The sequence below is a fragment of the Megascapheus bottae genome, chromosome 12, assembly GCF_031878675.1.
Source record: "Megascapheus bottae isolate mThoBot1 chromosome 12, mThoBot2.hap1, whole genome shotgun sequence".
NCBI classification, from domain to species: domain Eukaryota; kingdom Metazoa; phylum Chordata; class Mammalia; order Rodentia; family Geomyidae; genus Megascapheus; species Megascapheus bottae.
In genome coordinates this window covers 27,206,418-27,232,290 of record NC_143520.1, presented here as the reverse complement: position 1 = coordinate 27,232,290, position 25,873 = coordinate 27,206,418, and the positions used below count along the sequence as shown (strand labels likewise).

The window sequence follows — 25,873 nt, the reverse complement described above, 5'->3', positions numbered from 1 at the left end:
TTGATTGCTTGGAACTGTATACACAGAAAAAGCCAGAAGTGGTGCTGTGGCTCAAGTGGTAGAGCACTAACTAACCTTGAGGAAAGAGTGTTCAAGGTCAGTGCCCAGGCCCTGAGTTCAAGCCCCAAGACACTCTCAAAAAGATGTTTACTTAAAATCAAAAATTGTCCTCCAAAAGTTTGAATTAGTTACATGATCTTTGAAATGAAGCAGGTAATAATTGAGAAGCAAGTTCTCCCTGTGTAAGCTATGATCCAAATATAACAAACTTTGTGTTTCAAACATGAAAGCTCATCATATGTAAATCAATTTGCAGAGGGAATTTTAAGACACTGTATATAGCTTTATCCCAAATCTACAAACTGCAAATCTTGTTTCTTATTCGATACTAAGTTAACTACTATGACCAGTTTGAGGTCTGACCTGATGCTTTCTTTGATTTCTTTTTTTTTTTTTTTTGCCAGTCCTGGGCTTGAGCTCAGGGCCTGAGCACTGTCCTTGGACTTTCTCAAGGCTAGAGCTCTACCACTTGAGCCTCAGCACCACTTCTGGCTTTTTTTCTATATATGTGGTACCTAGGAATTGAACCTGGGTCTTCGTGCATGCTAGGCAAGCACTCTACCACTAGGTCAAGCTCCCAGCCCCTGATTTCATTTTTAAAAGGTAAATTTGACAATTTTATTTTCTGTACCTCTTGAAATAATACCATTACATGTCTATTTTATGATTGTATTGCCTCATATTTAAAGCTTGCTCAGTAATTGGGAACTTCCTGAAATAATCATTGTTATTTCTGTTTTACGTATTTTTCTTCCTAGGCTTGATGAAGCTCCTAAAGTGTATGGTTGTCTGAACAGCAAGGTAAGACTAGATAACTTAAAACTTATTTTCATGATAATAAATGGGTAGGGGTAGGGTTTAGTCTTCCTTAACTTAAATGCTGATTTTAAAAAAAGCATTTTTAGATGGGTATTTTACTGTTTTTAACAGGTATTTAATAGGATATTCACATTCCTCCAGAGAGTCAAATTAAAACTCTGTATAAGAATAGTTTGTAACAACATTTTGTATGTGAAATTTATGTAAACATTTACTTCTGTTACAATTGATATAATACTTTTTTGTTAAAAATAAATCTGAAGTATCCATAAGCAATATAAATATAATTTGTTTATGAAAAGAGATTATATATATATGTTTTCCTTTTTTCATATTTTAAAAATAGAAATGTTTTGCAGTTTGGTGCTAACATGTTTTTCTCTTTTCCTAGTTAGAAAAGTTATTAGGAGAAATTATTACTTGTCTTCAGTTTAACTACAGCGGAACTTACGATACTGAGCTGCTTGAAGATCTCTCCCCACTGCTATCTGTACTATTTGTGCATAAGAATAAGCAGATTCGGAAGCAGAGTGCTCTATTTTGGAATGCCACATTTGCTAAAGTGACAATGTTGATTTATCCTGAGGAACTAAAGTATGTTAGCATTAAAACTTCATAAGTTTTATAATTTAAATTGGTGTTATACTATTAACTTGAACTTCTCAGATATTGGAGAGGATTTCTTTCATATTTGGGGTATATGGTATTTATTAAACATTTGTTTTTTTTAACCTTTGGGCTTTAGACTAACTTTAATTTTAGGACCATGAAAAATAATTAAAATTAATCCTCTTTGGTGGTGCTATGTAGCTCAGGTTGGTTTGGAACTTGCTAGATGGCACAAGCTGTCCTCAAGTTTGTGGTTTTCCTGAGTACCAGGATAACAGACATGTTACCACTGTGCCTGGCTACATTCTCTCCTTCCTCCTCCTGCTCCTCCTCTTTGCTTCTTTCTCTTTTTCCCTTAGGGAAGGAATAATAACTTTTAAAATTGACAATTGTTTCTTGGTTTTTGGTCCTAGACTTGAACTCTTACTTTTTGAGTGGCACTCTTTAATATTTGAACCATGCCTCCAACTCTACAATTGTTTAAAAAAGGGTGGTGGGGGTGGAAATTTGGTGACTATAAAAGCTAGACATGGGCACTTAATATTTACTTCTGTTGGAGATTTTTCACGGTAAACCTGAATTTAGGAAGAAAAATTTTTACACATTTGAAGTGTGGAGAAAAATTCAGTATTGTATAATTTTTCCCTTTATATCAATGTTGGCAAAAAAAAATTTAGTCTTTAAACCGGTCTTTTGTTGCTTAACAATTACAATATAGCAATATATACATGAAAGTGCAGTGTACATGGCTCAAGTTATACATGTGTGTGTGTGTGTTTATGCTTTTTTATAGACCAATATTAAGAGAAGCCAAACCAAAACTCTTGCTTCTTTTGCCTGGTTTGGAAAGAGTTGAAATAATGGAAGAATCCAATGGACCATATTCAGATACAGTAAGTTGACTGAGGCTATTTTATTTGTCTTTTGAGTGATGTAAATACTTATTTGTGTCTAAGAAATAAGGAGACTTACTTGTGACTAACAAGTAGAAAATGAGCAAAAAGTGTTCTAAATTTAAAAAGTATTGAACTATCAAATGATCATTTTTAAAAATTAAATAACACCTTGGAAGTAAAAATATGAAAATGATAACTTTTTGTGTGGGTCTTGAACTTGGGCCCTAGGCACTGTCTCTGGGAGTGTTTTGATTTTGGTTTTGTTTTTACGTAAGAATAATGGCATACACTTGAGCCACGCTCCAAAATTGGCTAATTTTAGATAGGCATCTCATGTTCATTTTTGCCCAGGCCTTCATAAGGCCTTTTCTACCTCCTGAGTGGACTAGCTAGGATTATAGCGTTGAGCTACTGGCACCTGGCTTGAAATAATAACTTTTTATCTCATGGCACATTTCTTTAGCATTTATTTTACTTTAGTTTCATTATTGTTAAACTGTGCAATGTGATTATTGAAATATTTCACATAATAGTGTATTTGTATATTAGATATATCAGTTGTCTGGTTTGAAATGCCTTGGGGGATGCAATATTAAATGATTCCAGGGTTTCTTGCATGCTGTTATTGTATTACATTGTGCCTTCACTTTCATCCCATCATCTCCCTATTACAGTTTATTTGGAAATAGGTTTAAGTTGCTTGGATGTCCTTGAACTTGGTGATATGCTTGCCTCAGTGTCCAGGTTGTTAGTGTAACAGGCTTTGTGCTATTGTGCATGGCTTTAGCCTGAAGTGTTCCACCCTCCCTTCCTCTCCCTCTCTCTGTCCCCCCCCCCCTCCCGTGGTATTCCTATTTAATTTAATTATGTGGATTTACGTAGCCAATTATGCCTTTTCATTCCAGGTCACAGACTCCTCAGGTCAACAATTTTGCTCTCTTCCTGTCTCCTGTATGTCTATAAACACAGACTTGGTTTCTCCCTTAGCCTAAAGTGCTTTTATGAATTAAGGGCAAAAATTATCACTACGGGGCTGGGAGTTTGGCCTAGTGGTAGAGTGCTTGCCTAGCATGCACAAGGACCTGGATTCGATTCCTTGGTAACACATACATAGAAAAAGCCACTAAAGTGGCAGAGTGCTAGTTTTGAGGAAAAAGCCCAAGGACAGTGCTCAGTCCTTGGGTTCAAACCCCAGGACTGGCACAAAAAAAACTTGTAGTGAAATTTTTTAATTTTTTTTTTTATGTCTCACATAACTGATCTCAAATTGAAGTCTTTATATTGTTCAAATATTAAACTGGATACTGCTTTAAAGAAACTATAGTACAAATACTTTTTACTAGTTTATATGGTTTGGGCATAAAATTTTTCCCTATCCAGGAAAAAAAGATACAGAACATTTTCTATTACATCACTCACTAGGAATTAATACTCGATTACTGTCTGAAAGTTTGAATCTAGCTGCATACAGGCATGGATACCATGCATTTATAAACTAGAGCCTTACAAACAGTTTCTGTCCACCAATAGGTAATGCCAATATTTTTTTTCCTTAGAAATATAATAGCTAAGTACTCTGTTTTAGTTTGGCTGAAGTAAACACTTTTCAGTAGACAAAATCAGACATGTTTCATGGTATGAAGGAAAATGTACTTAGTGCATAATCTCTTCCACATGTTTCATGAACCTTTATTTTTTTCTTTTTTGTTAATATTTGTAGTTGAATAAAGCCTTGATATTGCTCAACCAGCACTGTCTCTTGAACCACTCCAGGGCTTTGCTTTTTTTTTTTTTTTTTTTTTTTTTTTTGGTGGGTCATGGGGTTTAAATTGGCCTGGGCACTGTCCCTGAACTCTTCAGCTCAAGGTTACTGTCATACTACTTGAGCCAAGCCCCACTTTCTGTTTTCTAGAAGTTAATTGAAGATGAGTCCTTTGTGCTCATGCTGGATTTGAACCTTGATCCTCAGATCTGGGTCTCCTGAGTAGCTAGGATTACACATTCCCGGCCCCTTTTGTTTGTTTTTTTGGTGTTAATGTTTTTGCTTATTTGTTTTTTTCTTGTAATACTGTATTTTGAACTAAAATGCAGAAAAGCGTTGTGGGTGTTAATCTTGCTAAGAAGTAGTTTACTTGATCCATAGTCATAACCTTTTTACTTTTTTTCTTTTCCTTCTTGTTTTTTTTCCTTGTTTTTCAGGTGTAGTCTTATTTTACTGAGGCCAGCCTAACACCAAGATACTATAAAATATATACTGCCCAGCCAGGATGTCAGTCTTATCCAAAAACATTCAATTAATTTTTCTGACAACCTCTCCCTGCCCACCGCCCCCCCCCCCCCCCCCCCCCCGAGCCTGGAATTAAAAGCCTGATTTCTACCTCCTGTGTTAGAATTATGCAGAGTCAGTCATGAGCCACAAAGCTAAGTTCAAGTCATAGTACGGCCCAGAAAAAACTTTGGTAGAATACATTCATGATTTGAATTTAATGATTTTATTTTGTCATATTTGTATGGTATGTCTTATTTTTAAAAGTTTATAAAACTAAATGATGCAAAATAATTACTATAAAAGTCAAGATAGCCATATAGATCGTGGCTTTCCTAGCCAGATTGTTTTTTGTTTTGTTTGGCTAGTCCTGGGGCTTGTTGAACAAAGGGACTGAGCACTGTACTTGGGCCTTCTCAAGGCTAGAGCTCTACCACTTGAGCCACAGCACCATTACTGGCCTTTTCTATGTATGTGGTACAGAGGAGTCAAACCTGGGTCTTCGTGCATGCTAGGCAAGCACTCCACCAGTAGGCCAAACTCCCAGCTATTAGCCATTGTTTTTAACAGGCTTTAATAGTCTGAAGAAATTTGGGATCATTTGCAAATTGACACTAAACAAATTTTCATAATGAAAAGCAAAGTAGTAGAGTTGTCCTTAACATTGTTTTACTTGTGTAAAACAGGCAGAAAATTCACAATTAAATGTGAAGATAAGTGGCATGGAAAGAAAATCAAGTGGAAAAAGAGACTCCTTTTTGGCCCAAACAAAAGATAAGAAAGAAAATACCAAACTATCAGGCAAAGTATGTTTACAAAAATATATATTCAGCAGAATTAAACTATGATAGACTAAAGACATGTAACATTGCACTATAATATTTGAATAAAAGATGGGATTGTGTTGGGTGGGTGGATTAACACATTTTAGAAGGCTAGGATTGCTTGTTAATCCTGATGCTTTGGGTGATGGTTCTTTTTTTAGTAAATGGAAAGCTGCAATAATTAGCTTATGGTAGTAATTGCTTTGTAAGTTTTATTCTGTATATTTTTGTAGAAGAACTTACAGTTCATTTAAAATTGTTTAAGATCCTATAGTAAGGTATAAGAATAGAATTAAATACTAAACAAAGAAACCTTATAGCTTGCAACTATGTGTAGCTTTTGTTTTTTAAAACTTTATTATGCTGGTGATTTACAGAGGGTATAACCAATTATATGAGTCAGGTAATGAGTACATTTTTAAAAATTCTTTGTTTTTATAAAGGTGATGTACAGATGGGTTACAGTTAACAGAAATTAAGTAGTAAATATGTTTCTTTTGGGACAGTGTCATCCCTTCCCCTGCTCTCTCTCCCAGTTTTTCCCTCCCATCCCCACCTACAGTTCATGTTCAACATAGTGTCTAGTAAGTACTACTGCTGCATTTATTCATCCTTTTTTCTCTCATTTTCTGTGTCCTCCCTTTACCCTCCCAAAGACAGATAAACGAACAAACAAGACAAAAAGAAAACAACAACAAAGAAACTCTTATTTCCATTTCCTGGAGTTAGAACTTAGTATTTTGAATAGAAAGAAATCAGGCCTAGATAACACACCAATCGTAACCTCACAGAATTGCATCCTGAAAAGAGGCCTAAATAGTTTTTCTTTCCTCAGTATTTATTAGAGGTAGGAAAAGTGAAGGACATTGATTTGTGTATTGTATGTGGAAATAAAATGTGTGGTGATGATGCGTTTAAACCTATCCTGGATGACTACATAGTAAATTCCAGGCCAGACCAATGAGACTGTTGTGGATGGATGGATGGAGATAGAATAGACTTGAACTTCAAACTTTTGTCACTGTAGGATTTATGGATGTATAAAATTTAACAATTTGGAAACTCATACACATTTACTTTTCTAAAATCCACAGCTGAAACTTGAAGCTTCATCTTCAAAAGGAAGGAGTGAAATGCCTTTAGAAGAAGAAAAGTCTGCTGACTTTGTTTTTATACCCCCAGAAGAAAAAGAGAAAAAGGAAAGAATACTAACTGAGCATCAAAAAGAAGTACTCAAAACAAGGAGGTTTGTAAAATTTCCATCTTAAGTTTAGTATTCTGTATACTTAGATATCATGAACATTATAGCCTTGTTGTTAACACATGTATATGTCTGTGTGTGTGTGTGTGTATATGTATACATACATACATAATAATATATACATATGTATATACTAATTTTGGTTCTTTGTTTTGTGGCTTTGTACATGCTCTTTGCAAATGTTAACACATTCATAATGATGTATAAAACTGAGTAAAGTGCCATGTTTCTCTTGAGGGATACCTAGTATTTATAAACTGAACGTCATTGAAGTAGGGAAGAAAGTTTAATGGAAAATGGTCACCTAGCTTTATTTTTTTACGCATTTATGTCATTTAATGTGAGGTCTTAAAATGAACATATTTTGGTCTTTAACATCAATAATTACAAAACATATTTACATGGTAGCATCAAAAATTATTAAATGTCTTTTAAGGCAATACAAAAGGAAACCAAGCAAAATAGTAAAAAATGAGTCAACAAAATGCAAATAATCATACAAAATTTTATTTTTTAATATAAGTTTGATAGAATTATATTTAATTTCAAAATTGTGGGACTGTTAACCAGCCTTTTGTAATTATACAACTCTTTACCCTCATCTCTAGGTGTGATATTCCTGCCATGTATAATAATCTGGATGTTTCACAAGATACCTTATTTCCCACCCAGTTTAGTCAAGAAGATTCTGTGTAAGTGTCAGGTTTTTTTGGTTTGTTTTTTTTTTTTTTGCCAACCACGGGGCTTGAACTCTGGGTCTGGGCCTGTCTTTGAGCTCAGGGCTACCACTCTACCCATTGAGCAATAAGACCACTTCTGGTTTTTTGGTGGTTAATTGGAAGTAAGAGTCTCAGGGATTTTAGTGCCAGGGCTGGTTTTGAACCACAATCCTTAGATCTGAGTAGCTAGGATTACAGGCGAGAGCCTCTGCGCCCTGCTATTGTCAAGTTCTTCTAACTAGATTCCATACTTTTTAAATTAAATCTAATCCCTACTAATCAAATCTAATCTCTACATTTATCTTAGGCCAAGTCCTACTTTAACAGAAACATCAAAGGAAGATCCTAAAATGATGACGAAGGTATGCTTAGTATTTCTTCTTTTATAGAATTTACAGTTTCTCCATTGTAAAGTTGCTTCAATTTTCTGGAAAGCTGTTTATAGGCTTTTATCAGTTATAGAACCTCCTGATCATACAAACAGAACTGCAGTTGTATATGTGTCTTAAAGTAAGTATATATGGTTTTAAATGCTTAGTTAGAAACTCATAGTTACTTGCCCTTTTACTGTTTAGGAGGGTGTTTAGAAGCTAGTGATTAACTTTTTCTTTTGGTGGTGTTAGGGGTGGGTAGTACTAGGGTTTGAACTCAGAGCCTTGTTATCCTTGAACTCTACCCAGTGATTTATTTATTTTTTTTTTTTGCCTGTCCTGGATCTTTAACTCAGGGCCTGAGCATTGTCCTTGGGCGTTCTTAAGGCTAGATCTCCACCACTGGAACTACAGTACCATTTCTGGCCTTTTCCTACTGAAGAATTGAACCTGGGTCTTCGTGCATGCTAGGCAAGCACTCCACAACTAGGCCACCACTAGGCCAAACTACCAGCCCCCACCCAGTAATTACCTACCTACCTACCTACCTTCCTTCCTTCCTTCCTTCCTTCCTTCCTTCCTTCCTTCCTTCCTTTCTTTCTTTCTTTCTTTCTTTCTTTCTTTCTTTCTTTTTTTTGCTTGTCCTGGGCTTGAGCTCCAGGTTTGAGCATTGTCCTTGGACTTTCTCAAGGCTAGAACTCTACCACTTGAGCCTTAGCATCACTTCCAGCTTTTTTTCTAGGTATGTGGTACCAAGGAATCAAACCCGGGTCTTAATGCATGCTAGGCAAGTACTCTACCACTAAGCCAAACTCCTGGCCCATGATTGTTTTTAATTACCAAACATAGGTACTTCAATTTCTCTAGGAAGTAAAACTTATTTGCTAATTAATCTGTGTTTATGCATTTCTTTTCAGGAAGAGAAAGTGAAAATGGAGAGTAAAGTTGTCAAGAAAAACTGTGGTGTGGGCCAAAAGGCTTCTTTGTCCAATAAGGGTGGTTCTGTTGAAACAAACCCAGAAACATTGAGCAGTAATAATGATAACAGAGAAGTCACTTCAAGTTCATCCAAGAAAATTACAACTGAGTGTCCATCTAGTGTGGAAAACTCATCTGTTACCAGTAGTAGCTCAGTTGTCAGTAGTGGCTCAGTTTCTAATTCCACTATTTCTGGAACACCCCCTCAGCCTACAAGTCGGAGGCAGTCGTTTATCACATTGGAGAAGTTTGATGTTTCGGGAAACAGACCTTTTAGTCCATCACCCTTAAATAATATCTCATCAACTGTTGTCAGGAAAACTAACCAGGAAAACATGAGTAAAACAGACACTCCACCAAAAACAAAGAAAAGAGAAGTGACTCATTCAAAATTTGATACAGAAAAAATAGTGAATGGAATTAAGAGATTGGGCCGAAGATCTAGTAAACTGGAACAATCAGAGAATAAAAAATCTGATCCCTTAGTAAGATCTCAATCAGAGGAACATCCTCAGGAATCTATTAAAGACACAGTAACCTTAGAAAATAACTTGCCTAATGAGGTTAATTCAACAGGGTCTATGTCAGGTAGCCCAGTTCATCCTACTGAATCTATAGTAGAATGTGAAGATCCAAAACCTAAACCAATAATGGAAAATACTATATTGGAAAACAGTACTTCAGAAGAGAAAAATGTAGGGATGAATTTAGAATCCAAAGAAAATACACCACCTGAAAGAATACCATCAGATCAAATTGGAAGTGATAATCAGGTTCAGATTGCTCCAAATCCAAAAATCCTTAGACGATCCTCAAGGCGTCGTTTAGAAACAGTGGAGCCTACTACTGATAGCCAAGATAAAGAAAACAGTCTTCAGAAGAAGGAAAGGCAAAAGGAAGAAGAAAAAGCAGTTCAGAAAAATCCAGTGCAAGTAAAAGAGGATGTGTTACTTAAAGAAAATCTGACTTCTGAACAAACTGTACAGGAAAATTTAATTGAGAATGGTGATTTACATGAAAAGACTTGTGGTGAAGCCAGTGCTAATGCTGACACTGACCAGAATAAAAGAAAATTGGATCTTGTGAATAGTAATTCTGAAGGACATGGTAGCCAGGACACTGTGGACAAATCATTTGAGAAACCTCTAAGGGGACGAACACGTTACCAAACAAGAAGAGCATCTCAGGGTTTGCTTTCTAGCATTGAAAACTCAGAATCTGATGGTTCTGAGGCAAAAGATGAAATTTTTAGGAAGAGAAGATCTGGAAAATGGAAAAACAAAAGCAATGATAGTGTTGACTTTGAAGAACAAGAAGAAAGAATAGAGGATGAAAGTCTAAAAATTGAAAATCATTTGAATGATTATAAACCTGTTTCTGGAGCAGACGTAGAAATAAAATCTCAGGTTTCTGAAAAAGAAGAAAGTACTGTAACTCTGCAGGATTCTACAGTAACTTCAGATTTATTGCAGATCTCCCACGACACACCAGATACACATGAAGGTAAAAGTAAGAGTGGCAAGTCTGCAAAACTCTCCCTTGCAAATCCATCTATGCCAGAATCACATCTGAGGACTAGAAATGCCAGTAAAAAATGGCATAAGCAAGATTCTGATGCTAGTATGAGAGAATGTTCAGAAACAGAAACTTCAAATGTATCTGTGATTTCCAGAAAAATTGTCTCAAAATTTGAATGCCAGCACAAGAGAAGTCGTAGGGTAAGGAGGTCTAAAGCTTGTGACTGCTGTGGGGGAAAATCACAACTACAGGATAAATCCCTCATTGAGTTAGAGAACACAGAAAATTGTGGTAGAACGATTGAAACACAAAAGACTGATGTACACACTCCTGAGACTAGAATAGAAATCTCTGAAATTAATACGTGTTCTGAAGTACGAAATTTAGACCAGCACCCTAGTGTGAATCTCCATTTTGGTCTTGAGAATGATACTACTAATGATTCATTGGTTGTGTCTGAAACAGACTTGAAAGAAAGTACTCCTAAATCTGTTTCTTCTGAAACCTCAAATAAGGGAGAGGTCACTCCCCTCATTGATTCTACAGAAACTGTATCTCCAATCAAAGAGCCATCTAATAAAAGATTTAAGGCCATGGACACATGTATAGACGATGGCAAGGATATTTCACAGGAAAATTCTTTAGATACTCAAAATCCAGAAACTTCCTCCAAAGGCGAACTGAGTGAAGTAAATGGTGAAGGAACATGCACAGAGATGGCAGAACCCAGTGCAGAGGAAGTGGAAGCTATGGAATTGGATAGTGTAGAGGATGATAAAATTGAATCTCGCTACTCTGAAAAAGAGAGTGCTAAAACTGATACTTGTGAAAATGAGGCAACAGAAGAAAATAAAAGTGAACCCAAAGCAGAAAGATTTGAAGAACTTAGTGCCACAAAAGCAGCAGCTGAGGATTTTCATTCATGTAATGGTCTTTCTGAAAATGCCACACCTGAAAACACGAATTCCTATGCTAGGATTTCTGACCAAATATCAGAAGGGAAACAAGGTAGGAGTAATGAATCTGGTTCATGTTTGGAATCTGAAAAAATTAATGTTGAAGATAATGAGGGAAAAGTGAATATGGAAATTAATGGTGTCAAGGAATTAATGGTGAATATGGAAATTAATGGTGTCAAGGAAACAGAGGACAAGGACTTTAAGGAATCCTCTACATCAGAAGAAGCTGAAACAGAAAGATTAAACATAGAGACTGACAGTTTAACTCCTAATACTACTGTTTCAATGATTATGGAAGAAGGAATGATTGCCTCTAATGAAATTGGAACAAACATTGAGCTTAATAAATGTGAAGAAACAAAGTTAGAAGATAATCAGATGGGAGTAGGAAATGATACTTCACAAGAAGTTCCCATTTCAGAGAAAGTGAAGGAACCATCACAGTCTTTGGCACCTGAAGTACCTGTCTCTGAATTTGTAACTCAAAACAGTGTATCTCCTGAAAAAGTAAAGGAATTTGATCACTTACTTGTGTCAGCAAATGAAAGTCCTACTGGCAGGCAGACACGCTGTGTCTGGTCTCCTTTAGCTTCTCCATCCACTAGCATTTTAAAGAGAGGATTAAAAAGACCCCAAGAAGATGAAGTCTCATCACCTGTTAACAAGGTAGGAGGACAAACACTGAATATAAATTTGTTAATATTTGGTTAGAATATTTAGCTGTATAGTGACAGCCAGGAGCATGGCTTAGTCTTAGAGTGCTCACCTAGCATGCACAGACCTAGGTTTGATTCCTCCATGTGACATACACAGAAAAAGTCTGGAGTGGTACTGTGGCTCAAGTAGTAGAGTGGTAGCCTTGAGAAAGCCCCAGGACTAGCAAAAATAGTAAGAATTTTAGAATTATATGTTCACTTATTTTGATTATTTCTATGGTTGTGGAAAATGGCAGACAAGACTGAAGTCTCTCTGATACTCATTTCACAACATTAATGGAACTTTGTATAGGCTGGTATGTTTACCTTTTGGTAAAATGTATCCGATCCCTATAATCTTTTGGCCTCTCGTACCTCATACTGTATGACAAAACAAATCTAGGAAGCCAGGGTACACTAAGTACCATCGACAGCATTTTTATCACTTCAGTGTGTTCTGGGACACAGTGATGATATTTCACTTAAATACTTACATGTGTAACGTCTTAGTCTATTTTTAAAAATTGTTACTGTTAAGGTGATGTATAAAGGGGTTACAGTTACATAAAACACGTAAAGAGTATTTTCCATTTTGAACAGTGTCACCCCTTGCCCTGCATTCCCAAAGTTTTACTCTTCTATCCTTACCTACAAAGTGTAGGTACTTCATTTTCAACACTTGTTTAGTGAGTACCTCTACTGCGTTTATTTACTGTTTGTCCCTACATGTCTGTGCCCCTCCTTAAAAAAAAAATGATACTGGGGATTGTACCCAGGGGCTTGAGTACTGGGTGAGTGTTTCATCACTTTTTTCTTTCTTTTTCTAAAATTAGATTGTAGTTATAAAGATGCTGTCCAGAAGAGTTAGAGTTATGTAAGTCAGGTAAAGCGTACATTTCTTTTTGGACAATGTCACCCCTTCCTTCTTTGAGTATATATGCTAGGCCAGTATGGTTTACATCTTGAGCCAAGCCCCAGCCCTGAACTCTTGATACCACTAGCTACATCTATAGCCTTGGCTTTTTTTTCCTTTTTTTCTTTTTCTTTTCTTTTTTTTTTTTTTTTTTTTTTTTGCCAGTCCTGGGCTTGAGCTCAGAGCCTGAGCCTCAGCACCACTTCCGGCTTTTTCTATGTATGTGGTACTGATTCAGACCTAGGGCTCTGCAAGATAGGCAAGCACTCTACCACTAGGCTACTCTCTCGGCCCAAAAACTTCTATTCTTGATCTCTGCCTCTAATTATTTTTACGTGTGTGTTTGTGTTTGCCGGAGAACTAGTACTAGGGTTTTTTATTATTGTTTGTCAGTCATGGGGCTTGGGCGCTGTCCCTGAGCTCTTCAGCTCAAGGCTTCCACTGTACCCTTGGGCCTGGGTGTTGTCCTGAGCTCTTCAACTCAAGGCTACCACCCTACTCCTTGAGCCACAGCGGCCACTTCCGGTTTTCTAGTAGTTAATTGGAGGTAAGAGTCTCATGGACTTTAGTGCCCAAGCTGGCTTTGTACCGCAATCCTCAGATCTCAGCCTCCTCAGTAGGTAGGATTACAGGCATGAGCCACTGCGTCCAGCTGCTTTCTGCTTTGCCAGACACAGCTTTCAGCTTTCCAACTTACAGTGAAATTTTTTTTTGCTAAAAATTTAGAGATGACCACTTTGGACTATTTTGTTTCTACTTCAGAAACTTTTTGAGACAGAATCTTGTGAGAAATCCAGCTAATCTCAAACTTATTATCTTTTAGCCTTCTGAGTTCTGGGATTAAAGGCGTGCATCATGCTCAACTCAGGGATATGACACTGTGTCATATGACATTGTGTGTGTCTTTGTTTCTGTATGTCTTTCTGCCTGTCCATCTGCCCTGGGGCTTGAATTCAAGGACTGGGCATTGTATTTGACCTTTTTCCTTTTTTTTTTTTTTTTTTTTTTTTTTTTTGGTGAGTCTAGGCCTGGGTGCTGTCCCTGAGCTCTTCAGCTCAAGGCCACCGCCCTGCCCCTGAAGCCACAGCACCTCTTCCATTGAGATTTTTTTCTCAAGGTTAGCTCTCTACCAGTTGAGCTATATCTCCACCTTCCTAAGTTTTTTTTTATTCTTTTGTTTTCTTGGTTAGTAATTATTTGGAGATGAGAGTCTGACAGACTTTGCTTCCCTGGCTGGCTTTGAACCACAATGCTCTCAGATAGTAGCCTCCTGCTGAGTAGTTAGGATTGCACGTGTGAGACACCAGTGCCAGTTCAGTGTGTGTGTGTGTGTGTGTGTGTGTGTGTGTGTGTGTGTGTGTGTGTGTGTGTGTGTTTAATCTTCGAATAGTTTTGAAGATAATTAAGTAAGGGTTTCAACTTAACATGTCTATTTTGTAATGCCTTTGATGGAGGTCATTCCTTTCCACCATTCTCCTCATCCAAATAAATCTGTTTTTGTAACATTTGCCCCAAGGTTGTTTTTTGTTGTTGTTGTTTTCTTGCCAGTTCTGGGGACTGAATTCAAGGCCTGAGTACTACCCTGGGGCTTTCCTCAAGGCTAAAGCTCTACTACTTGAGCCACAGCACCACTTCAAGCTTTTTCTATGTATGTGGTTCCAAGGAATTGAACCCTGGTCTTAGTTCATGCTAGGCAAACACTCTATTACTAGGCCAAATCCTGGCCTATTTCTTTGTATGCGTATGAAGAGGAGGTTGAGTATTGCACCTTTGTGATTCTCTCCTAAGACTATTCTCTTTTGGTCTCACTGTATGTATATGGGTATAATTTACATCCCAGTGTATTTTAAGTCTAACATCTGCATATGCTATTTGCATCTCTGATCTTGTCTTACCTCTCTGCACATGATTTGTTGTAGTTCCATTTATTTCCCTGTAAATGACATTATTTTATTCTAATGGTTGTATAAAATTCCATTGTATATATGTAGCATTTTTTTTTTTCTGGATCCATACATCTATTGTGGGGCATCTGGGTTGTTTCCATATCTCAACTATTGTTAATAGTGCTGCAGTGAACATGAATGTGTGTATGTCTTTATATCGTGGCTGATAATGCTCAAGGTAGATGTCCAGGAGTGGTACAGCTAGATCGTGGAAGATCTATATTTAGTTTTCTGAGGAACCTTCAGGCTGCTTTCCAGAGTGGTTGTACTAGGTTATATTCCCACTAGCATTACAGTAGTGTTCTTCTTCCCCCAACCCTTCCTCCCAATCCATGGCAGCATTTGTTACAGAATTCAAAATGTTAGTCACTCTAACTAGAGTAAGATTGTATCTCAGGGTTGTTTTGATTGGGATTTCCTTTATGACTAAGGATGATGAGCATTTCCCCATGTGTTTCTTAGCCATTCTTACCTCTTCTGAGAAGTCTCTCCTTGGCTCCCTTGTCCATTTAGTAATTGATATGTTAAGTTTGGGAGGGGTTAATTTCTTGAGCTCCTTGTATATATTTGATATTAGGCCTTTGTACTGCTGATAAATGTCTTTTTCCAATTGGTTGGCTGTCTTTCTAGTTTAGTAACCATGTCTTTAGCTGTGTAGAAACTTTCTATTTTAATGTAGTCCCACTTGTGGAGTATATCTCCACAAGTGCCCCTGGAACTCTTGTTCAGGAAGTTCTTGGCTGTACTAATTGCTCTCCTACTCTCATACTCTTGCAGAGGTTTCAAGAGTTTGGGGTCTGACATTGAGATCTTTGGTCCACTTTTGAGTTGATGTTGTTGCATGGTGATAATAAGCAGGAATCCATTTTTAATTACCTGCATCTGGCTTCACAGTTTTCCCAGCAATAGTTGTTGAAGACACTACGATAGGTAGGATCAATATTGTGGGGGGAAAAAGTCCATAATACCAAAAATGATATACAGATTCAATGTAATCCCCATCAAGATCCCAATGACATTCTTCCCTCCTCCCCCATGACATTCTTTACTGAGAGAATACAATCCAAAAATTCATATGGAACAACAAAAGGCCTAGCCAAAACAATTCAAGGCAAGAAAAGGAATGCAGACAGTATTACAAACTCTACTGTATAACCATAATAACAAAAACAAGTTGGTACCAGCACAAAAATAGACCTGAAGATCAGTGGAATAGGTTAGAAGACCTAGAAATAAAAACCATATACTCAAATCCGTCTAATATTTGACCGAGGAGCCAAAGACTGGCAGTGGAAAAAAATCTTAACTTTTACAGGTTAACTAGTTAATTTTTTATTTAATTTTATTTTTTTGTAGCTTAGACTTGGTGACTATTAGGCACTAGGATAACACTGTCTTACTTGGTAATAAGTTTAGTTTGTGTCTAGTTTTGGAAATCAAGACTTAAAAGATATGTAGCAGCATATTTATGTTTTAAGAATTCTGAGGCTGGGAGTTTGGCCTAGTGGTAAGAGTGTTTGCCTAGCATGCACGAAGGCCTGGGTTCAGTTCCTTGGTACCACATACATAGAAAAAGCCAGAAGTGGTTCTGTGGTTCAAGTGGTCGAGTTTTGTTCATGAGAAAGCCCAAGGACAGTGCCAAGTCCGTGAATTCAAGCCTGCCCCCGCCTTGAAAAAAAATCTGTATTGTATATCTCAAGTAGCTTGATTTCTAAACAAAATTGCTACCTAGTGGCTGTAACACATTAAAGAAAGAGATTGGTAGATGTATAGATCAGGTTATTTCTTGTCTTCAGACTTTTTTTTTTCCCCCTAATCTATGTAAGCCCATGGGTTACAACATTAGGTTGTACTTTTTTAAATTGTATTTTTAGATAGGGTCTCATCATGTAGCCTTGTGTGGCTTTGAACTCCCTAATCCTTCTGTCTTACAATCTCCAGTGCTGGAGTTATAGATATGTTCCACCATGTCCTGCAGATTATATAGCTGGCATAGAACTTTGCTGAATGGTTATAGCTGTTCCTATTTACTGATGGGCAGATACTGCCTCTGTTTTTTGGTCATGAGCTTGAACTCTGAGCTCTTCAGCTCAAGGCTCAACCCCTAGAGCCACAGCCCCACTCTCCCCACTTCCCCCACTTCCCGTTTTCTAGTGATAAATTATTACTACTACTATTTTGCTGGCATGGTTCTTGAATTCTTGGCCCGAGCTTTTGTGCTCAAGGCTAGTGCTCTACCACCTGAGCTACACTCCCTTGCTTGCTTGCTTGCTTGCTTGTGGTTTTTGTTGTTGTTGTTTTGTCATTGATAAGAGTGTCATGAAATTTTTTTCTGCACAGGCTACCTTTGAGCCACAGTACTCTTGAGTAGCTAGGATTCTGTAAGCCATGGTATTTGGCTTAGATACAGTTTAGAACATAACTAGAGTGAACTGCAATATGAATACCTGTGAAAGCAGTCTCTAGGAATCATAACTGCAATACAGCTTCTAGGGAAAAGTTTTAAGATTTTAAATCCAAATTCTACTTTTGAGTATCCACATAAGAATTTATGATGACATCTTTAGAAACCTTAATTTTAGTTAATGAATTTCTAACCTGTGTTTGCAGATTCGCCATGTCTCATTTGCAGATCCAATATATCAAGCAGGATTGGCAGATGATATTGATAGGAGGTCTATTGTTAGGTCCCATTCTTCAAGTAGTTCTCCCACAATAAAAAGTGTTAAAACTTCACCTACTGCACAGTCTAAGGTAAGCCATAGGCTTTAAAATACGCACATCTAGACACAATATTGTATGTGCATAATTTAAGAAATAAAACTTACTTGGATATATTCTTTACTTCATGGTAACATATAAAGAGGCTGTAAAAGTAATTTGGTTAGATAGTTTGTTCTCTTTATGTTTTTGAAATATTTTAGTCTTGTAAAAATTGTAAAACTATAGTTGTCTAGGGTTCTGAGTGTTTTTTTCTCTCCTTCTGTCTAGCATAATACCACTTCAGCCAAAGGATTTCTGTCCCCAGGATCACGTAGCTCTAAATTTAAGAGCTCAAAGAAGTGTTTAGTAAGAAGTGCTTTGGTTTTCATGTAACTTTATATTTTCATGCTTAACTGGGTGACTTCTGTTTAATGGTTCTTGAAATTTATTCTAAGATTACAGAAATGGTCAAAGAATCCATGCTATCCCCAACAGAAAGTGTTTACCCAGCTTTGGTGAACTGTGCAGCACCAGTCGACATCATTTTACCTCAGATTACATCAAACATATGGTAAGTGGTTATTTAGGCTTCTGGCTTATATTATAAAATACCACTTATTTAGGAGGAATATTTGGATGATCAGAGTTCTCATGTTTAAAAATGATTGTATATCCTTCCACATTTTTGTTTTCAGATAAAATTTAGTTTGAGAGATAACCACAAAGGAAAATATTTGAAGCATTTATGTTAAGAAAATAGTTTTGCTTAGTATTCCCCAGGTGCTATATTCAGCCCCTTTATTTAACATATATTTATGTAAAATAAAGTTATGTGTGTGTGTATACACTCACATTGTCACATTAAATCCTAGCGGTTTTTGTTTGTTTGTTTGTTTTTACTTTTTGCCAGTCCTAGGACTTGAACTCAAGGCCTGGGTACTGTCCTTGGACACTTGTTCAAGGCTAGCGCCCTGCCACTGTGTATGTGGTACTGAGGAAATGAACCCAAGGCTTTGTGCATGCTGAGCCAGCACTCTACCACTAGGCTATGTTCCTAGATAATCCTAGTATCTTTTGAAGAGCCTGAACATCATTTCTACTTATAAAATGCAGTTGAGAGTTGGATGCTGGTGACTCATGCCTGTAATCCTAACTCAGGCTGTTGGGACCTAAGCATCAGGATTTGAAGCCAATCTGGGCAGCAATCTAATCAAGCTAGATGCTTTCCCTGCTTGGCTAGGTGGGCTCTGTAAATAACTTTATTCATAGCTTCTAGCTTAGTCTAAATGGAAAATTACAACCATGTACAGCTTCCGAAAACAAGGTTAACAAAACTATATTTCCTTTTTCTCTTTCAGGGCTAGAGGCCTAGGACAACTTATCAGAGCCAAGAATATAAAAACAATCGGTGATTTGAGTACTCTTACAGCATCTGAAATAAAAACTCTTCCTATCCGTTCCCCAAAAGTGACCAATGTAAAGAAGGCTCTCAGAGTTTATCATGAGCAACAGGTAAAAACTTAGATGTTGTTAACTACTTGAATGATTTAAAAAAAAAAAAAAAAACCTACAGAAGTCTATTTAAACTATAGCTTAAATTCCCGCACCTCCTCCATCAAAAGTAATAAGCAAGATGCCAGTGGCTTCACACCTCTAATTCTAGCTGCTCAGGAGACTGAGATCTGAGGATTGAGTTTCAAAGCCAGCCCAAGCATGAAAGTCCATGAGACTCTTTGTCTCCAATTAACCACCAGAAAACCTGAAGTGATGCGGTGGCTCAAAGTGGTAGAGCTCTGTCCTTGAACTGAAGAGCTTAGGAACTGTGACTAGGCCCAGAGTTCAAGCCCCATGACACCTCCTGCCCCCAGGGGGGGGGGGAAGCTATAATGAGCACTTCATCATCCCACAGAGAGGTTTGTCCCTTTATAGTATATTGTTTTATGCAATGTGTCTCAATCTTTTAAAATTAATCTTCACCTGGCTCATGCCTGAAATCCTAATTTCTCAGGAGACAGATCTGAGGGTGGTCGTGCAAAACCAGTCACAGGAAAGTCTATGAGAATCTTCAGTTAACCAGCAAAGAATCAGTAATGGAGGTGGCTCAAGCCTTGATTGGGTGTGGAGTATAAGAGATACAGGGTAGTGCCTATCACCCTGAGTTCATACCCGAGTACCCGGACAAGTAAAATTACAGAATTACATGATTGAGATTCTTTTTTGGGGGGGGGGGGGCGTTAAGATTAAGTGATTACATATATTTTACAGTATTGTGACAGTTATTAGCAATTATCACAATCACTTATTTTACAGTTATAGTACTAAACATCATTCAAAATTTATAAATGTTGGAATATACGAAATTCTAGACTTACATAGAACAAAAGGTTTAACTCTTTGAATACTGGCATTTCTTCCAAGTTGGCTGTTAAGTACATTTCTTCCCTTTGCTATGGATTTGGTTGTTCTCTCTCATTCTCTGTTCAGTCATTGCTCTTAAGATCCAATACCCACATATCAGGGAGACCATGTACCTTTTTTTGTCCCTTTGGTTTTATCTCACTCAGCCTGATTTGCTTTAGTTTTCATCCACTTCCCAGTGAATGCCATTATTTATCTTGTCTGGTGGCTATGTAGAACTCCATATGTATCACATTTTTTGTATCCATTTATCTGTAGTGGTGCACATGATTGCTATTCTTAAAAGCTTAGATGTTCAAATTATGCGTATATGTGCACTACCTATGTTATATAACTTGTTGGAAACGTAACGAAATGTTATGTAAATACGTACTTATTAGTTGGAGATATGTAGGTGGCTTGTCTTCGTTCCTCCCCCCCTCACCACCCCACCCCCAAATTCCTGAAACTTTGAAGCCTGGAGGGCCCGGGTGCTGTCCCGGAGCTTGTTTTTTTCAAGGCTCTTGCTCTTAGTCACTTCAGCCGAAGCTTGCTTCTGAGTCTTGTGGACTTTTCCTTTTGGAGAAGTCATTCTCAGATCTCAGCTTTCTGTATAGGTAGGTAGGATTATTCTCATGAGTCACTGGCACCCATTGTGATTTTTTTCTCCTGTCTACATTTTGCATATAAGCATCTTTTGATCATAGAAAGGTTTAAGAATTCTTAGCCATACAGAAAAGTTGTATCTACTTTCAGCATTCAGAGTCTTCCTAGACCCACTCAACCTTCAGTCCATTGACAGCGATAGAAGTTTTTGCATGGGTGTTAGTTTTCATGAACCAGTGGCCCTTAGTCTAGTGATTAACTAGAACTCTTACTCTGTTTTTGGCAATGCCAAAGTAGAACTTGGGCCTTAAGCATGCTGGTTACCTCTTCTAATACTAATCTATGTTCCATCCCTTTAAATTAGTTTTTAGTTTCCTTACGGTTTTATACAGGAGAGGATTTATTTTTTATTTTTTTATTTTTTATTTTTTTGCCAGTCGTGGGCTTGAGCTCAGGGCCTGAGCACTGTCCTTGGACTTTCTCAAGGTTAGAGCTCTACCACTTGAGCCTCAGCACCATTTCTGGCTTTTTTTCTATGTATATGGTACCGAGGAATTGAACCCGGGTCTTCGTGCATGCTAGGCAAGCACTCAACCACTAGGCCAAACTCCCGGCCCCCAGGAGAGGAATTTTATTGCTATTTTTCCATGCATGTTAAAATGTATTCCAATCAATCTTGCCCTGTGTGAAAATTTTTTGTTTATTTTTGCCAGTCTTGGGGCTTGAAGTCAGGGCCTGGGTACAGTCCCTGAGCTTCTTTTGCTCAAGGCTAGTGCTCTTCACTTGAACCCCAATGCCACTTCTGGCCTTTTCTGTTAAGGTGTAGAACTGAGAAATTGAACCCAGGGCTTCTTACATGCTAGGCAAGCACATTACTACGAAGCCATATTCCCAGCCCAAAAATTATATTCTTTTGAGAATAGATTACTTAACAGCGATTTCTGCTGAGATTCCCCACACACACACACCCCACATTCCTGAAGTGGGAAATAGAATTCTTTGAGCTATTACTATCAGTATTCTTTTTTCCCTAAGTAATATTGAAAGTTGTGACCTTACTTGAACAAACAGTTTGAAATACTCATTTGTTGTGTGGATAACTGGAATAGATTTTTTAGCAATGCTTTTCTCTTGACATAGTTCATATATGATGTTCGTTTCGCATGTTTCTACTTCTACCATGCTTACTATTAAAAGCAAGTTTTGATTTGTGTTCTGAATGTATAATCTAGGTGAAATCTCGAGGACTTGAAGACATCCCAGTTTTTGACATTTCTGACAAGGCAATAAATGGGATAGAAAACAAATCCCTCTCAACTGATGAAGAGAAACTAGCCTCAGGTAAATTTCAGCAAAGTCAGTTCTTAAAAGGTGAATACTGGGATTGGAGGGTGACCTCGTGGTAGCATGCTTTCCTACCATGCACGAAGCCCTGGGTTCAATTCCTCAATACCACATACACAGAAAAGGTTTGTTTCAGTTATGTTAATAAAAACAAAAAACAAAAGTCCATTTGTCCCAACTATAATAAGCTATGGTACCTTTTTCTGACATCTTGTTCCCTTGGACTTGTATGTATACCTCATACCACTTTTCTCAGTTTGAAATATGAACTTTTCCTCTTTTGTTTGGAGGTACGTAATATACAATGTAAATTTTAGTGTATGCTTCATGGGTTGTTTTTTTTTTTTCCCCTTTCAGATTTGCTTGATCCTGTACCTTTAGAAACTTCATTATCTAAAAATCTTATGGCACAAATCAGTGCTCTTTCTCTTCAGCTGAATTCAGAAGATCTCCACACTTATTCAGGAAGTCAGCTGTTTGAAATGCATGAGAAACTTAATACTATGGCAAACTTGATAATAAGAAATCTACAATCACGTTGGAAACCATCAGCTAATGAAAATTCTATTTGATATTATAGAAGAAAATTGAAGTTTAAAAAAAAAGATCATTGAATTTCCCAAATAAAATTCTGAAATACTGTTAGGTTAGGGAAGGATTCTACAAAGTCGGTAACATTTAAACCCTGACTTACCATTATGTTGAGTTTTATCAATTTGGTAGATATGATTGCCCTAATTTTACATGCTTTCTTGGCCACTATAATTTTTCAAGAAATTTGTGTCACGACGAGATTTTTAGGACAAAAGTAGAAATAGGTATATATTTTCTGCACATAAAAATTCCTATTATAGTGAAATGTACTATTGGAGTGTTCATTCAAATTTTGCTGAAGTGGCAGAAAGGGGTTTATACATTTTCAAAAGTGGCTAATAGTTGTACCTGGGGTTTAAGTAGTTTGTTTTGTTTGGTACTTTGGAACTTTTCTCCACAGATTTCACCTTTGGTTATTGAAAAAAATACCAAAGGTTGAGCCTTTTGGTATTTAAAAATGCAATCACAGATTTTACTAATATTCCCTCAATTTGCATTAGTAAATGTTTGGGCAGCAGCATCTGCCTGTGAAAATTTACTTTCATAACACATAGTATATAGAAAATTTATGAGAGGAACATGACCCTTTGTATATTATGTATAGTTGATGATGTTTTTAATTTATAAATGTAGGTCTCATTAATGGTGTGAGTTTTTCTGCAGTTTCTTGTGAATACCTTGATCTTGTTAAATAGAACCATTTTGTACATAATACTGAAATGCCAGTATGGAGAGTACTTTATGGGCTTGCTGCAGAAATTGTAGGATTCTCTATGTACAAATAATGAGCCAATAGGATTGTACCTAGTTAAAACGTGACTTTATTTTCTGACTATTCAAAATAGAGAAGATTATTGGAATGAGAAAATTGTTTTCATAACAGCTTTGCTATTCGTGCCCTTACCTTGTTTTTCTTTTGGTTTGGAAGAGGATGCCAGCCATTAGAAAGTGTGCCTCATTACATTTCTTCTTAATGGAGAGTTAATCTGGATATTTTAATTACAAGTTGTATTATAAGAGGTCTAGAGATTATCTGTTACTCTAATTACACCTAAAAGTAAACTTGAAAGAAATTTGAAACATATATATAATATGTATATTATATATATGCTTTGTTCCGTTTTAAAAATAATAGGCTATGTAATTAAAATGTGTAAAATTTACCAGTTAGTATTTGGTGCCTGTATTTCCTTAAAAGAAAATGAGAATATGTTCTGCTTGTTTTAATAGAATAGATGAGTGATGCTAGTTTCACACTTAATTTAAACCTTACTTTGAATGATGTACTTCTTTAAGTCAGACATTTAAATCATGTCTAGGTTAAGGTCTCCTTTATTTGGCAAGTTAGATACCTCCTGCCAACCTCTAAGAAAGTTGGTATCTTTTTCATAATTATCATGTATATTTCTGGATATAAATGTGATATTTATACACCAACAGTGGTCTTAAAAAGAAATTCTGGGATTATTGAATCAAGAATGTACTTTGAAGGCATAACCAATAAAGGAAAAAAGCTACTGGTTTTTCAAAACAATTCTAATTATAGTTTCTATGTTGTTCATTTAATTGCAGTGTTTATCTTAAGTCAACATGATCATTTAATGAGCAAGAGTGATGAAGATAGTATGTGAACCTGTCTGTGAAAGTTAGATTACTGTAGCATCTGGAGCTCAGAGTCAAAATTGGTTCATTTGAAAAACTGTGCCTTTTGAAACGTTTTCTATGAGTTGTTTTAACTTGCTAGCTGAATGAAGTTTCTGGGAAGCAGAACAGTACAACAGGAAATGTAACCAGAGTGATGATTATTTAGTTAAATTGTGTGGTTTGGTGAGGTTGTGTTTAAAAATATTATTATGGGGGTAAATGTTAGCTTATTTAAACTTCACTGCATTGATGATATATTTCAGTCACCTTTGAATATTTTTGCCTTGATACTTGTCCTTTAGATTCCTCCATGAATAATAACCTAAAATACCAGAAAGGCATTAATACTTTTTATTTTGCTCCCATATGTTTGGGTTTCACTAATAAAATGGGATTTCTTTTTTTTTTTTTTTTTTTTTTTTTTTTAAGATTTTCTATGGTAAAGTAAATGAGAAACAGTAATGTTACTCAGGCATGATTGGTTAATTGGTTTGCAGTTCCAAAATAATTTTTATATTTAAAAATTTATAAGTTGAACCCATTACTACGGGAATTCTTTTTTGAACAGGTGTGAAAAGTACTGTTGAATAGTATGGAACTTTGCTGTTCAGTTCCATATAGTCTAGAATAAATTGGTTTGCTTGTTAGGATAAATAATAGGATTTAAATCTGAGGTATGGAAGCATGTTGTTAATATTGCACAGAGATTGTAGAGATCATAAAAATATCAGTTACTGACAGCACAAAGTAATGTTGGGACCTTTTAAAAGGTAAGGGCATAAATAAATTAAGCTCTGACTACACGCCAGTGGTTCACAGCTGTAATACTACCTGCTTAGGCTGAGAGCTGAGGATCATGGTTTGAAGCCAGCTTGGGAAGGAAAGTCAAAACAGCATCTCTGATTAACCAAGTACCTGGAAATGGAGCTCTGGTTCAAGTGGTAGAGTACAAAAGCTCAGAAACAGTGTTCACCGCCCAAAGTCAAGCCCTAGGATTGACATATATGAATGTGTACATCTATAAAATGCTCTTTTAAAAACTAGCTTAGTTGAAAATAATAAATGAGGTAGCATTTTTCTTAGCTTTGATTAATTCAGTGAGAAAAACCTAGATTTGATCTCACTATCCTTAATCATGTTGAGAGTTGAGCTGTCAGTAGGTTATGGAAGCAGCTCTTGTTTAAGTCATTCAGCTAAGACTTGGGTTGGAGAAGGATGCTGTTTACTTGTTCCACAGCCAGTGTCCATTTTATTCCTAAGCCATTTGAGAATTCACACATAGTATTATATTTAAGGTTTTTCATTGTCATTTTTTTTTCTCAAGGTTAGAGGGGAAGCATTGATTCTGATTGAGTAGGACAGTTCTGTCTGGGCCTGAGTCTGAATTTGTGTGTGCACATATGTACACAAATAGCTTCCTGGTATTTGTTCAAAGAGTGGTCTTAAAAATTAAGAGTGTACTTTGAAAGCATAACCAGTAAAGGGAAAAAAGCTACTTGTTTTCCAAAACAGTTCTAATTTAGTTTTTATGTGGTTTAACTGCAACGTTCATCTAACCCAACATAACATGACCATATAATGAGCAAGAGTGATGAAGATAGCATGAATCTGTGGAAGTTAGATTACTGTAGCATCTGTGGTTCAGTTTGTTTTAGAACTGCATGCTTTTTAATAGATCATCCTTTAGTCTGTTTTTAGTATATATGCATGATACCTGTATATGTTATCGTGTATATTAGTATTATAGATTT

The 25,873-nt window shown here is 36.6% G+C and overlaps 1 protein-coding gene across 2 annotated transcripts in view; it reads left to right on the top strand.

Annotated features, from left to right (window-relative positions):
- The window catches only part of Rif1 (replication timing regulatory factor 1), a 66,496-nt gene extending 42,500 nt beyond the window's left edge, over nucleotides 1–23,996 (top strand). Inside the window, exons 23-36 of one of the 2 annotated variants that reach the window (XM_090342847.1) lie at nucleotides 819–861; nucleotides 1,271–1,473; nucleotides 2,282–2,381; nucleotides 5,337–5,456; nucleotides 6,569–6,720; nucleotides 7,344–7,427; nucleotides 7,762–7,816; nucleotides 8,743–11,946; nucleotides 17,445–17,588; nucleotides 17,826–17,903; nucleotides 17,993–18,108; nucleotides 18,896–19,049; nucleotides 21,773–21,881; nucleotides 22,242–23,996. In XM_090342847.1, the coding sequence (XP_090198973.1) occupies nucleotides 819–861; nucleotides 1,271–1,473; nucleotides 2,282–2,381; nucleotides 5,337–5,456; nucleotides 6,569–6,720; nucleotides 7,344–7,427; nucleotides 7,762–7,816; nucleotides 8,743–11,946; nucleotides 17,445–17,588; nucleotides 17,826–17,903; nucleotides 17,993–18,108; nucleotides 18,896–19,049; nucleotides 21,773–21,881; nucleotides 22,242–22,456 (4,777 nt within the window). In that variant the 3' untranslated portion in view covers nucleotides 22,457–23,996. The remainder of the gene's footprint in view (nucleotides 1–818; nucleotides 862–1,270; nucleotides 1,474–2,281; nucleotides 2,382–5,336; nucleotides 5,457–6,568; nucleotides 6,721–7,343; nucleotides 7,428–7,761; nucleotides 7,817–8,742; nucleotides 11,947–17,444; nucleotides 17,589–17,825; nucleotides 17,904–17,992; nucleotides 18,109–18,895; nucleotides 19,050–21,772; nucleotides 21,882–22,241) is intronic. The other variant, XM_090342848.1, reaches the window with a different exon arrangement.
- Nucleotides 23,997–25,873: the final 1,877 nt, after the last annotated feature.